The 14,157-nt window shown below is 43.2% G+C and overlaps 1 protein-coding gene across 3 annotated transcripts in view; it reads left to right on the forward strand.

Moving 5' to 3' along the window:
• BRWD3 (bromodomain and WD repeat domain containing 3) overlaps nt 1–13,873 on the forward strand; it is a 68,705-nt gene extending 54,832 nt beyond the window's left edge. The window contains exons 32-40 of one of the 3 annotated variants that reach the window (XR_009156707.1): nt 99–224; nt 1,442–1,523; nt 1,761–1,817; nt 4,402–4,542; nt 6,607–6,780; nt 7,980–8,149; nt 9,549–9,646; nt 10,737–11,028; nt 12,817–12,954. Coding sequence is in view for 2 of the 3 variants with exons in the window: in XM_058196933.1 (XP_058052916.1) it covers nt 99–224; nt 1,442–1,523; nt 1,761–1,817; nt 4,402–4,542; nt 6,607–6,780; nt 7,980–8,149; nt 9,549–9,646; nt 10,855–11,028; nt 12,817–13,568 (1,774 nt within the window). In the remaining variant the exon portion in view is untranslated. Of the gene's footprint in view, nt 1–98; nt 225–1,441; nt 1,524–1,760; nt 1,818–4,401; nt 4,543–6,606; nt 6,781–7,979; nt 8,150–9,548; nt 9,647–10,736; nt 11,029–12,816 lie in introns of all 3 variants that reach the window. The other 2 variants (XM_058196933.1, XM_058196934.1) reach the window with 2 other exon arrangements.
• Nucleotides 13,874–14,157: the final 284 nt, after the last annotated feature.

Genomic DNA, 14,157 nt, shown 5'->3' on the forward strand with positions numbered 1-14,157 from the left:
TTGTATGTAAACCACTGTTTGTTGTATTTTGCTCCTGTGCTGTCTCAAAATAGTAGTCACGCTGTAAACAAGTGTTTTTGCCTTCTCTCCATTTTCAGGAGAATATCAGCATTAATGTGGGAGGTACGATACATCGAACATAACGCAAGGACTTTCAATGAGCCCGAAAGCCCTATCGTCAAAGCAGCCAAAATCGTCACCGATGTTTTACTGCACTATATTGGGTGAGCAGTCAGTTCCCCCCTGTGGTTGAAAGAAATGCTTTTCTAAAAACTTGCCCGGATCGGATCTTTTCCTCCCCTGTCTCAATTTGTGTGCGTGTCTGTTGATGAATTTATTTTATTTTATTTATTTTTATTTTATTTAGTTTGTCAAACATGTACGAGATAACAGGTACAAGTATAAACATGGACAAGAGCACATGAAATGAGTACAAATAAATGGGGACATTAGGACAGGGACGGTAGGCACGCTGGTGCGCTTATGCACACCCCGTTACAGACCTCTTAGGAATGGGGTGAGGTCCACAGTGAGGTAGGCAGTCTTAGGTTGAAGCTGTGGGGGTTTGAGGAAGTAACAACAGAGTCAGGTAGAGCATTCCAGGCGTTGGCCACTCTGCTTCTGAAGTCATATTTTCTGCAGTTGAGTTTGGAACAGTTTACCTTGAGTTTGTATCTGTTGTTTGCCCGTGTATTATTGTGGTTGAAGCTGAAGTAGTTGTTGACAGGTAGGACGTAATAGCGGATAATTTTGTGTACTACGCTTAGCTTAGACCAGGGATCTGCAAACTTGGATCTTTTAAGACCTGTGGACATCAACTCCCAGAGTTCCTCAGCCAGCAAAGCTTAAAAGTCTTAAAAGAGCCAAGTTTGCAAACCCCTGGGTTAGACCATAGGCGGCATTGTTCCAGGTTGTCCAAGCCCAACATTTCAAGCCTGGTGGCATAAGGTATTCTATTGTGAGTAGAGGAGTGGAGTATTCTTCTTGTGAAATACCTGTGGACCCACTCAATGGGTCAATTAATGTCCAAAATACAGTGTGGATTCCAGGTGGATGAGCTGTATTCAAGAATTGGTCCGGCAAAGGTTTTGTATGCCCTAGTTAGCAGTACAGTGTTACCGGAGAAGACGCTTCACAAAATTAGGTTAACAACTCTTAATGCCTTTTTGGCAATGTTGTTACAGTGGGCTCTGGGGCTTAAATTGTTTGAGATGAGTACTCCTAGGTCCTTGACAGAGTGAGCGTTGTCTGTGAGGTCGTATTTGATGTTGATGAAACTTTGAAATTGATGAAACTCTACTAGGCGATCCATGAACATTTAATGGAATCTTTGCTCTAGGAATCAACGACCGTAATAACCTTTGGGGAGGGGATTTTATCTTGTTGTTTTTTTAAAAAATCTCTATTTAGCTCTCACGCCGATCCTCTTCCTACTCTTTAGGGATCAGAGTTGTACAGATATTTTGGAGATCTATAACAAAGTAAAAGCAGAAGACTTGAGTAGCACAGAGGAAGAAGAGCAGGTAAAAAGAAATGGTTTTGGGGGGATTGGTTTGGACCGGAAGTGAACCTTGTGGGGGGGGGGAACCCCTAAAGTTAGGGTTCTAGGAAGGAGGCAATGTCTTCTGAAAAATCTGGGCAAGAAAACTGCAGATCTCTTGCCTTACCCCCTCAAAAAGCCCACGGTTGATCTTTCCATGTATTTTGAATTAATTTATTTCAGCCGTTCTCTCGCATGTAGTAATCACATTTTGCTGTAGGTGGCAGAAGCATCTCCCGATTCAGAGGGCCCAGGAACTTCCTCTGGAAAACGAATAGTAAGTAACTGAATTATCTCACAAGCCTAGCTGCGCGCTTAGTTTCTCCAAAAATACTTTGATTGATAACATGGCCATCCAATGCCCCTTGACTTCTCTTTGTGTGATGTAAGGCTTCTTAAATTAGAAAATCCAAGCTGCTTTCTCTTCCTTTAAAAAAAAAAAAAGTCGAAGTCCAGTTCTCATAGAAAAATGCATTCGTGTTCCCCAGCCCTTGCAGGATTTCTCCCCCCCCCCCCAAATATTGATAGAAGTAGAAGCAGCATTCAGAATTGAGCAGCAAGAAAAAGGTGGAGGCAGAAGCCTGATTAAAAAGAGAAGAGCAACAAAGATGATTAGGGGACTGGAGGCTAAAACTTATGAAGAATGGTTGCAGGAACTGGGTATGTCTAGCTTAATGAAAAGAAGGACTAGCAGTCTTCCAATATCTCAGGGGCTGCCACAAAGAAGAAGGAGTCAACCAGTGGTGGATTTCAAATTTTTTTACTATCGGTTCTGTGGGTATGGCTTGGTGGGTGTGGCAGGGGAAGGATATAATAAAATCTCCATTCCCACCCCACTCTGGGGAAAGGATACTGCAAAATCCCCATTTCCTCCCAGCTGGGACTTGGAAGGCAGAGAATAGATGGGGGGCAGGACCAGTCAGAATTTTTACTACCAGTTCTCCGAACTACTCAAAATTTCCGCTACTGGTTCTCCAGAACTGGTCAAAACCTGCTGAAACCCATCTCTGGAATCAACCTATTCTCCAAAGCACCTGAGGGCAAGACAAGAAGCAGTGGATGGAAACTCATCAAGGAGAAAAGCAACCTAGAACTAAGGAGAAATTTTCTGATAGTTGAAACAATTAATCAATGGAACAACTTGCCTTCAGAAATTGTGAATGCTCCAACACTGGAAGTTTTTAAGAAGAAATTGGACAACAGAAATTGGACATTTGTCTGATCAATTTTATTGCTTGTCAGTCCTATAGCAAAGGAAATCTTAGGCTGGGTTAGTATTATTGAGTGTAAAAAAGGTAAAGGTTTCCCTCGCACATATGTGCTAGTTGTTCCTGACTCTAGGGGGCAGTGCTCATCTCCGTTTCAAAGCTGAAGAGCCAGCGCTGTCCGAAGACATCTCTGTGGTCATGTGGCTGGCATGACTCAATGCCAAAGGCACACGGAACGCTGTTACCTTCTCACCAAAGGTGGTCCCTATTTTTCTACTTGCATTTTTTACGTGCTTTCGAACTGCTAGGTTGGCAGAAGCTGGGACAAGTTACGGGAGCTCATCCCGTTACGCGGAAGTAGGGATTCGAACCGCTAAACTGCTGACCTTTCGATCGACAAACTCAGCGTCCAACCCCTTGAGCCACCACGTTCTTTTATTGAGTGTAATATGATGCTAAATTTGTGACCAAATATTGAGTGAAGCCTTAATCCGGTGGATGCAACACACCTGGTCCTGACCATTGCCAGGAATGTCTGACTAATAGTTATCTTTACCTGCTTTCTGTGCAGGTAGTCCTCATTTAGCAACCACAGTTGGGACCAGCAGCCCAGTTGTTATGCAAAGTGGTCATTACGTGAAACCCTGACTGTGCTAATGATCTTACTTCGTCTTTCTTTTATAGACCTGCGTAGGTCATAAATGAGAGGATTGGTTGTAAAGTGACTTTTTCATCACAGTCGTAACTGTGAACAGTCACTAAACAAGACCTACTTGTATTAATTTTCATATCTCTGTGTGTGTGTGTATTCATATGTATATGAATGTATTTGTAAAATATACATTTTAACCATATTTTAATCTTATTCTTACTTAGAAATGGATACCCTGTGATGGGTCTTGTGTGCCTTTCCCCCCCCCCCATATTTTATATAGAATAGAATAGAGCTGGAAGGGACCTTGGAGGTCTTCTAGTCCAGCCCCCTGCTCAAGCAGGAGAACCTATATCATCTCAGACAAGTGACTGTCCAGTCTCTTCTTAAAAACCTCCAATGATGAAGAGCCCACAATTTCTGAAGGCAAAAACTGTTTCACTGGTTAATTGTCCTTCACCGTTAGGAAGTTTCTCCTTAATTCCAGGTTGCTTCTCTCTTTGATTAGTTTCCAACCATTGTTCCTTGTCCTGCCCTCCGGTGCTTTGGAGAATAATTTGACCCCCATCTTCTTTGGGGCAGCCTCTCAAATACTGGAATACTGCTATCATGTCGCCCCTAATTCTTGTTTTCTTTGCTATTATAGTTTTATACTTCTATACCCTCTCATATCGTATTGTTAAACCTTGGTCTTTGACTGTAAAAAATATTTCACGATTTCAACTAATATACATAGAATTGCGTAGAGGTAACTTACAGGGAATAGAAATCAACTTGAGATGACCTATTTTTTTCCCCCTGTAAAAAAATCCATTAAAGGTTAGCTATCTTATGGGCATATCTCTTTCTAAAAAAAAAAAAAAAAAGGCACTCATTTGTGCTATTGTGATTCTGAGTACCTGGCGCCTGTGTTAAATGAGATGAAAACAAACCTTTTAGAGATTATTCAATTTATACGTTCTGGTTTGTTTGTTTGTTTGTTTTTAAAAAAACACCTTAAGGTCAAACGGCAAATAAAAAGGCAACCTTCGAAAGGATGTGCTGATTCCTGGAAAAACCACTGCAAGCAATTGTTAAGCCTGATCTATGAACGTGAAGACTCTGAGCCATTCCGACAACCCGTTGATCTCTTTTCTTACCCTGTAAGTTTTGCTCTTTTTTTTTTTCCTGAGTTTGGGAGGACGGGTAAAACAACAGCCTGAGAAGATGCCATCCTGTCTCCGAGGCTTTTTCCACCCAGAGTTTGGCCTTTCCAACAACTAACACAGGGTGGAAAAAGCATCTGGCACACTCTAGCTCAGGGGTCTGCAACCTGCGGCTCTGGAGCCACATGTGGCTCTTTCATCCCTCTGCTGTGGCTCCCTGTCACTCAAAAGATGGGTCACAACTGCCAGTGTGCGACACCTGCTGGCACACAATTTATTGAGCTTTTCGACCCATCTTTTTTTTCCTCTTCTTTTTTTTTGGAGTTCAAAATTTTTTTGTTGCATGCAGAAATAAAAAATTGTTTTCTTTGTAGCAGTTCATTGATTACGTAAATGCAACACACTATAGGGGTTTTTTTTATATATATATCGCATAAAGCTTGCTTCTGGGGAGGAAAGCTGTGGCAAATCTAGATAGCTTACTAAAAAGCAGAGATATCACCCTGCCAACAAAAGTGTGTATATTCAAGGCTCTGGTTTTCCCAGTTGCAATGTATGGCTGTGAAAGTTGGGACATAAGAAAGGCTGAGCGCCAAAGAATGGAGGCCTTTGAACTCTGGTGCTGGAGAAGACTCCTGCGAGTCCCTTGCACTGCAAGGTGATCCAACCGGTCAGTCCTAGAGGAGATCAACCCTGACTGCTCTTTAGAAGGCCAGATCCTGAAGATGAAACTCAAATACTTTGGTCTCCTAATGAGAAGGAAGGACTCACTGGAGAAGAGCCTAATGCTGGGAAAGACTGAGGGCAAAAGAAGAAAGGGACGACAGAGAATGAAGTGGCTGGATGGAGTCACTGAAGCAGTCGGTGTGAGCTTAAATGGACTCCAGAGGATGTTAGAGGACAGGAAGGCCTGGAGGAACATTTTCCATGGGGTCGCGATGGGTCAGACACGACTTCGCAACTAACAACAAAAGCTAAAAAACGATATATGCAGTGTTATCTTCATTTTAGATATCAAAAGGTTTTTGTGGCTCCCGATCTTTTCTTTTCTGTGGGAAACGGGTCCAAATGGCTTTTGGAGTGTTTAAGGTTGCCGACCCCTGCTCTAGCTGATTCTTGGGCTCATAGTATATTTTGGATTCAATAAATTGAAAAAAACATTTTTGGAATAAAAGACAAGAGGATTTGGCAGACCTGTGAGTGGATTGGCAGCCAAAAATAGTGGAGATGGAAATAACGGTTGGGTTGAAAACGAAGGATGTAGTTGAAGACCCAAGGGAGGAGTATGGGAGGCAAGTTAAAAAGAGAAGAAGTGAAACTTCCAAAAGGGTGAGAGATGATGGATAGAAAGGATCGTTTAAAAAAAAACAACAACCCCAAGATTGGCTGTACTGAGAATTAGAATAGATTAAGAAAGTAAAAACGGGGGGGGGGGGTATTGTTATACATATTTTTACATAACACATTTAAAGTGAATGTTAGAGTTTAAGATTAGATTTTGAAAAAGGATGTTATCAGAGATGCTCAAGAATAATGCTATGATTATTAGAAGGATGTGGCTAATATTGAATAATTGAAAAATAAAGGAATATGTGCTGATATAAATATATATAATAACATTAGACCAGGGGTCTCCAACCTTGGCAACTTGAAGTCCTCCATGTTTAAAGTTGCCAAGGTTAGAGAGCCCTGCATTAGACCATGTAAGTTTGACCAATTTAGTACTTTTTACTTGTATTAATATTGGTTTGGTATCAAAATGAATGACACACTGTGTCACTGTCCACGCAAGGATATTGTTGATATTGATATATGTTTTAAAAATTAAAAAAAAAACTTTAACCCCCCCCCCCCCCAAAAAAAAAAAAGAGAAGTAGTATATTTTGGAGTAAGAATGTTCCATAAGACTTTGGGAAAGGAAGTTTTAATATCCTTCCTTTAACATCCGGGATGAAAAATGTGGGGCGGAGTCTCTTCTTACTCAGACCGGGTGAATAATTTGCTATTGGGTTAATAAGCATGTCTCTCAGATCCCTTTGTTAGATTCTGGAGTTTTCATAGGTGGACAAACATTCTTCTCAGGACTATCGAGATATCGTGGACACTCCCATGGACTTCAGCACTGTGAAAGAAACTTTGGAAGCGGGTAATTATATGAACCCTCTCGAATTCTACAAAGACGTCCGCTTGATATTCTACAACTCCAAAGCATACACTCCAAACAAGAAATCAAGGGTAAGATGTGAAAAACGTAACCCATAGCTATTCTATTTATCTCCTGTCTTAAGATGCACATTAAAAAAAAAAAAACAACACCACCCAACCCTGCAGATTTTAAATAGTATCATGTTTTAAAATTAAGAGCTTACCTGAAGACAGTTGCTGGTTTCCTTCATTCCGGGTAGAGCTTTTTTTAAAAAAACCAATCCTTTTAATTCTGTTCTTTACATCAACACCTTAGCGTCTGATAGGGATGCCCACTTGGCAAAGATCAATAACTATTAGACAATAGCAATAGCACTTAGATTTAGAAACAGCTTATGACCAGTTATAGCAGTTACTGCGGTGATTGTGATTTCCAGCCTTCCCGGCCAGTTTCTGACAAAATGAAGCTGAACAACCATGATTAAAATTTAAGCCTTAGTAAGACCATATTTAGAATACTGCATCCATTTTTGGTCACCACGCTATAAAAAAATGTTAAGACTAGAAAGAGTGCCGAGAAAAGCAACCAAGATGATTAGGGGACTGGAGGCTAAAACATACCATGAACGGTTGCAGGAACTGGGCATGGCTAGTCTAGTGAAGAGAAGGACCAAGGGAGACATGACAGCAGTCTTCCAATATTTGAGGGGCTGCCACAGAGAGGAGGAGGTCAAGCTATTTTCCAAGGCACCCGAAGGCCAGACAAGGAATAATGGATGGAAACTGATCCAGGAGAGATTCAACCTAGAAATAAAGAGAAATTTCCTGACAGTGAGAACAATCAACCAATGGAACAGAAGTTGTGGGAGCTTCATCACTGGAAGCTTTCAAGAAGAGACTGGACTGCCATTTGTCAGAAATGGTGTAGGGTCTCCTGCTTGAGTGGTGGGTTGGACTAGATAATCTGTTAGTCTGCTCTACGACAGAAATGTTGGTCCTAATTGTGGTTGTAAGTCGAGGATTACCTGTAATAAGTCTGAAAAGGGTATTGTCAATATCAGATGTTCCAGCTAAAAGATTCCTTTGTTGTTTGGTTGCACGTTATTAAGCTTTTTTACCCTACTGAAAACACTTCTGTCCAGCTATTTTTTTGATTGAATCCATGAATTCCTTGAGGAATTAGCTTCTACTGGATAATGGGAAACAAAGCAAACCAACGTAAGGTTGGCAAACTTTCTGGTCCACGTCACTCTTGAATGCAGATGTTCCTTCCTTCCTTCCTTCTACAGATCTATAGCATGACACTCCGACTCTCTGCCTTATTCGAAAACCACATCAAAACCATTATTTCCGAGTACAAGTCAGCGGTTCAGTGTCAGAAGAGGCGAAGGCCGCGGTTACGGTACCGAAAACGGCTCAGAAGCAGTAGCAGTGGTTCTTCTAGCAGTAGAGCGCCAAGGTAGCAAGATGGGTTTGTTGCCTGTGAAATGATGCTTATATTATTACTGTCCTTCTCATCTTCTCTACTATCCCTTTTTATGGGTATCATTGTTACGATTATTATTACTCTGTTGTTTTGTATGTATACTGAAAGCTGCTGCACTACAGACAAATTTTTTGCGTGTCTAATCACACTTGACCAAATAATGTGTTGTGTTCTATTTTGTTCTATTCTGTCCTGTCCTGGCCTAGCCTATTCTGTTATTCATGTCCTGTCCTGTCCTGTCATATCCTTTCCTTCTTATCTCTACTCTACTCTACCCTACCCTACCCTACCCTACCCTACCCTTCTTATGCCTGTTCTGTTCTGTTCTACTCTACTCTACTCTACTGTACTCTGCTTTTCCTATCCTATCCTATCCTATCATTCCTATTCCTACTCTACTCTACTCTACTCTACCCTACCCTACCCTACTCTTATGCCTGTTCTGTTCTATTCTAATCTACTTTTCCTATCCTATCCTATCCTATCCTATCCTATCCTATCCTATCCTATCCTATCCTATTATTCTTATTCCTACTCTACTCTACTCTACCTTACCCTATCCTACCCTACTCTTATGCCTGTTCTGTTCTACTCTAATCTACTTTTCCTATCCTATCCTATCCTATCCTATCCTATCCTATCCTATCCTATCCTATCCTATCCTATCCTATTATTCTTATTCCTACTCTACTCTACCCTACTCTACCTTACCCTATCCTACCCTACTCTTATGCTTGTTCTACTCTAAGCTACTTTTCCTATCCTATCCTATCCTATCCTATCCTATCCTATCCTATCCTATTCTTATTCCTACTCTACTGTACTCTACTCTACTCTATCTTACACTATCCTACCCTACTCTTATGCCTGTTCTGTTCTACTCTAATCTACTTTTCTTTTCCTCTCCTCTCCTATTATTCTTATTCCTACTCTACTCTACTCTACCCTACCTTACCCTACCCTACCCTACTCTTATACCTGTTCTGTTCTACTCTAATCTACTTTTCCTATCTTATCCTATCCTGTCCTGTCCTATCATCCTCCTCCTCCTTTCTTAATTGTGGCCATCAATCCACTGTACTGCTCTCTCTGCAGCCCTTTGCGCCCACAAGAAAATCAATGGGGAGATTTTAGAAGGGAAAGGGGAAAGCAATGCATTGCGCAATGAAAGATATAGCAGGGAGTAAGGTCTGCAGATCAGGCCAGACTTCGTAAAGTGGGAAAAGAAAAAGAAGGGCCAGAACAGGGTCTGTCTAATGGAGGGGAGGGGCGGGGGGAACCTCCCTGGAAAGCCCCCTACGATTAACCAGGTTTCTAGGTGTTGAAAAAAAAATACCTTGCTCAATTTGTTTTCCTTCTTCCATGCCTTCAGCCCAAAAGGAAAACAAAAGCAACTGAAGATGCAGCCTAAAACAAACTTGAATACCTCACTGCCTTTAACTAGGACTAATTCTTCAGTTTCATCTCATGGTAAGTAGGATTAATTGGTTCACATATTCAATCAATGTTGAGCCTCTGGTGGCTTAACAGGCTAATGCAGCCTGTTATTAACAGCAACTGCCTGCAATATTGCAGGTTCAAGTCCCACCAGGCCCAAGGTTGACTCAGCCTTCCATCCTTTATAAGGTAGGTAAAATGAGGACCCAGATTGTTGGGGGGCAATAAGTTGACTTTGTATATAGTATACAAAAGGATGAAGACTATTGCCTGACATAGTGTAAGCCGCCCTGAGTCTTCGGAGAAGGGCGGGATATAAATGCAAATTTTAAAAAAAATCAGCCACCTATCTTGGCAAGGGACTCTGGAAGGCAAACCACCTTAACAAATTAAAATTTCAAGTGGCTGTGCCATAAACTTCTACTCCAGTAAGCTGGATTCAGTTCAGGGCAGTAAATGTCAAATTATTTTCAAGGATGCTCTGCGTTGCCCTAGAATTGATATTTAGAGAGATATTTGGGATCAGTAGGCTGCAGTGTGGCCATAAAATACCTCCCCGAGGGACCATTCATTTAAACAGGCATATATATATATATATATATTGGCCTAAACTCAGCAAAAAGCACGAATCGTAAAACTGGTCATAAAAATGACCCACTCAACATGACTGAGGGGAGATAAGCAACGTTTTATAATGACCAGAGATGTTTTAAGGGCCGTAAACCTCTCATTCTCTGGCCGTTTGTAAGAATGAACTGTTGTAAAACAACTGGTCATTAAACGAGGATTACCTGTAATTAGAAGAAAGCTACCAAATCCATAATCTGTTGCAGGCTGATGTTAAGCATCAAAAAGTTTGCTGCCTTGAACAAATATACAGTGGCCCCTGCAAATGGCTTTTGCTCTGGGGGGGGGGGAACCTTTCTCTCTAGGATTTAGGCTGAAGTTTCATTTTTATTTGATACTTTTTCCCAAACGGGTCCATTGCGGAGCATCTGCTTAATATCAATAGCACTTAGACTTGTATACCGCTTCACAGTGCTTTACAGCCCCCTCTAAGCAGTTTACAGAGTCATCATCTTGCCCCCAATAATCTGGGTTCTCATTTTACCCACCTCGGAAGGATGGAAGGCTGAGTCAACCTTGAGCCGGTCAGGATCGAACTGCTGGCAGCCGGCAGCAGTCAGCAGAAGTCGGCTGCAGTACTGCACTCTAACCACTCTGCCACCACGGCTCTTAAGTTTCAGATACAGAGGAACCCCCTGGTTCAGCTACTGCCGAAGAGATGGAGAGGCAGCCCTCCTCCTCCTCCTCCTCCTCCTCCGGCTCCAACAGCAGCCAGAATCGTAGTGGAAACGATGTCGAAGCAGGAAAAAATAAGCCAGTGAGAAATAAATCCACACCAGTGAAACAAGGTAGGAAACAGCAGGAATCAAAGTTTGTCCCTTCCTTTCCCCCCTCTGTTGTGACCCAACCCCAAGTTGGTAGTAGTAGACGCACTCCGTTCAAAAATAAAACAGACTTTATTAGAACAGCTGAGAATTAATTCATTCTCAGTGTAATCCAAACTAAATCAAAACAAATTCTTCATCACACAAGTCTTCAGTCTTGGTCTAATTAGGCAAACTGCCAAAGGCTTTTCTTGGCAAAAGGTCAAAAGCAGAAGATGCCGACAAGAAATAAATGCAGCAAGACAAAGAGCAAGGCTATCAACGTTGTTTTCCAGCAAAGAGCCCAAATGCCGTTGCTGGTCTTTTAAGCCTTATTGGGGGGTGGGGGGGCAATCATTTTTTGGCCCTGCTCCCGAATTGTCCTCTTTGCTTGAGCTGCTCTTGCCTTCTGGCAGCTCTTCTCATGCGTGCATTAGGAACAGGCTCCTCCTGTTCCTCTGCCTCTCTACTGTCAGGCTCTGGAGGCTCTGGAGTCCACACCTCACTCCCAGATGGCCCTGACCTCACCTCTGTCTCCGACGCAGAGCCCTCATCCGGGCCTTCCCCAGCCTCCAGGACTGGCCCATGTTCTTCCTCAGCCTCATTGCTGTCCGACTCTGTTGCCAGCTCCGCAGGCTGCTGGTAGACAACAACACCCTCCCCCCTCCATATAAAGGGATTTTCTTTTTGTTGATTAACCTTTCCACATAAATTCTCATGAATTGGTGCCTCTCACCCTCAGCAACCTTAAGATGCGTGGACTTCAACTCCTGGAAATCCCCAAACAACACGCTTTTTAAGTTCTACGTGCTGCTGGCTAGGGAATTCTGGGTGTTGAAGTTCACACATCTTGTAAACTGCCAAGATTGAGAAGCACTGCCCTAAACTAGAAGTGAATTGTGGGGGGTGTTTTTTTCTTCTTCTCTTTTTCTTTCTTTTTGCTTTAATAACGTGGTAGCTTACGGGGGACTCCGTTTTCTCTGGGAGTGGAGAAGAGCAAAATGAGCAGGGACTCTTCCTGCTTCGATCAGCGCTGAAGCAGCCCTAAGAATATGAATCTAGAAATGGCATGCTAGGCTGATGCTAACCATGTGAGATGGCCTGCAAAAAATGCAGCATTCCACTGTCACAGAGATATTCTGGATTGGTTTTTCTCTACCCCAATATACCGTATTTTTCATAGTATAAGACGCACCTTAGTTTTTGGGGAGGAAAATAAGAAAAAGGCTGATTGGCAGGTGGATTGGCCTCCCGGAATACCCCCAATCAGCTGTTCTCAGAGGTGAATTTTAGCAACAGGTTCCTTGGTTGTGAGCTCTGTGCCTTGCTTTTTTTTTTTTTTTTTGCTTTTTTTTTCTGCCTCTGAATCTCTGTTTCAGAAAAAAAAAAATTTGAAAGCCTCCAAAACAGAACTTCAGAAAAAAAGCCTCTGAAGCTCTGTTTGGGGCTTTTTTTCTGAAGCTCCGTTTCTGATGCTTTTTTCAGACTCTGAAACCTCCGTTTGAGAAGCTGGGCGGGGCTACATTCGGAGTATAAGACACACCAGATTTTCATCCTCTTTTTTGGGGGGGGGGAGGGGAAAGGTGCGTCTTACACTCTGAAAAATACAGTACATTGTGGGATGATTTATTCAGACAACATGTGATTTACCGGTTAGCGAACTTAGTAAGTAAAATAGTTCGCATAAGTTTGGGGGTTTTCTCACCAATGTGCTACTTACTGGTGATAACTCGGTGTTAGTATTCACACGTGCGTCGATTTGGATCTCTCTAGATCAGCCTTCCGAAAAGCCTCTGACGAACGGGGACGGGAAGGAATCGCGGACGGGAGTCAAGCGAAAGATTTCCAGCGCCTCCGAAGAGGAGGACGAGGGCAGCCAAGAGAAGAGAGAAACGAAAGATAAGCCCAGTTTATTGTCCGAAAGCGGAGACTCCCGTTCGGGCTCCAGTTCCGAAAGCAGAGGTGGCTCCGACTCGGATTCAGAATCCAGTTCTAGGACAGATCAAGACTACATCGACGGAGACCACGACTACAGCAAATCCGTACAAGTGAAGCCGAAAAGAAAAATCCGAAGGAACCTCTCCAGCGGCAGGAGAAAAAACTGGCAGGGCAGGGGGACCGGAAGGCGAGGGCGCTGGGGCCGATGGGGGAGGTGGAACCGAGGGGGCCGAGGCAGCCGGGGAGGAAGAGGATGCAGCCAGGGGCGAAGAGGAGGCAGAGGAGGAAGAAGAGGCCGAGGAAGAGGAGGCTCGCGGGCTAAGCGCCCCCGCATGGCCGAGGACGAGTTCGAGAACCTTTTCGGCGGACGCTTCAACGAGAACGCCTTCGGCGGGCGCTTCGGCCGGCCCCCTCGGATTAAAACCAGGAACGAAGGCCGGCGAACCGTTTTGTACAACGACGATTCGGACAATGACACTTTTGTGCACACCGAGGATCCCTTGAACCTTGGCACTTCCAGGTCGGGCAGGGTACGGAAAATGACCGAGAAAGCCAGGGTTAGCCATCTCATGGGATGGAATTATTGACCCCGACACGGTGGCGGTGGTGGTGGTGGCAGCGGGGGGGGGGGTTATTGGCGGTGCGGTGCGGGGAGGAGAGACCCTGAACAGCGACGTTAGGATTTCCAAGGCTTTTGAAACTGCAGGGATTTCACGCCGGAAAACCTGCTAAGCAAATTGTGGGGGAGGGAATCTGTTGATTCTCACCCCCTCACCTCCCCCTGGTGCTTTTCATATGGTTTTCATGTGTTCGGAGACTTCTGCTCGCTGGCCGACGCGGGCTACGAAAGTCTTCTTTGCACATCCTATTACACATCCTTTTTTTTTTTTTTTAATCACACTAAACCTTGAGTTGGTCACAGGACTTGTGGGAGATAAATTTGTGCTTACAAAGTCTCTCCTCGTTGCTTTCTTTTTCCTCCCTCCCCCTTTTTTTGTTTGTGTGTGTGTGTGTGTGTGTGTGCGCACGCGTGCATTATAGAAGCAGCACCTTCTTTCCAAGATTTTTTTAAAAAAAACATTGTCTGCCATGAACTTCCTTACTTCTCATAATAACTTTTGCACAATACACAGATCCTAAAAAAAAAAAGGCAGCTATAAAATGTTTACAGTTTTC

This window comes from Ahaetulla prasina, chromosome 11 (genome assembly GCF_028640845.1).
Source record: "Ahaetulla prasina isolate Xishuangbanna chromosome 11, ASM2864084v1, whole genome shotgun sequence".
Lineage (NCBI taxonomy): Eukaryota > Metazoa > Chordata > Lepidosauria > Squamata > Colubridae > Ahaetulla > Ahaetulla prasina.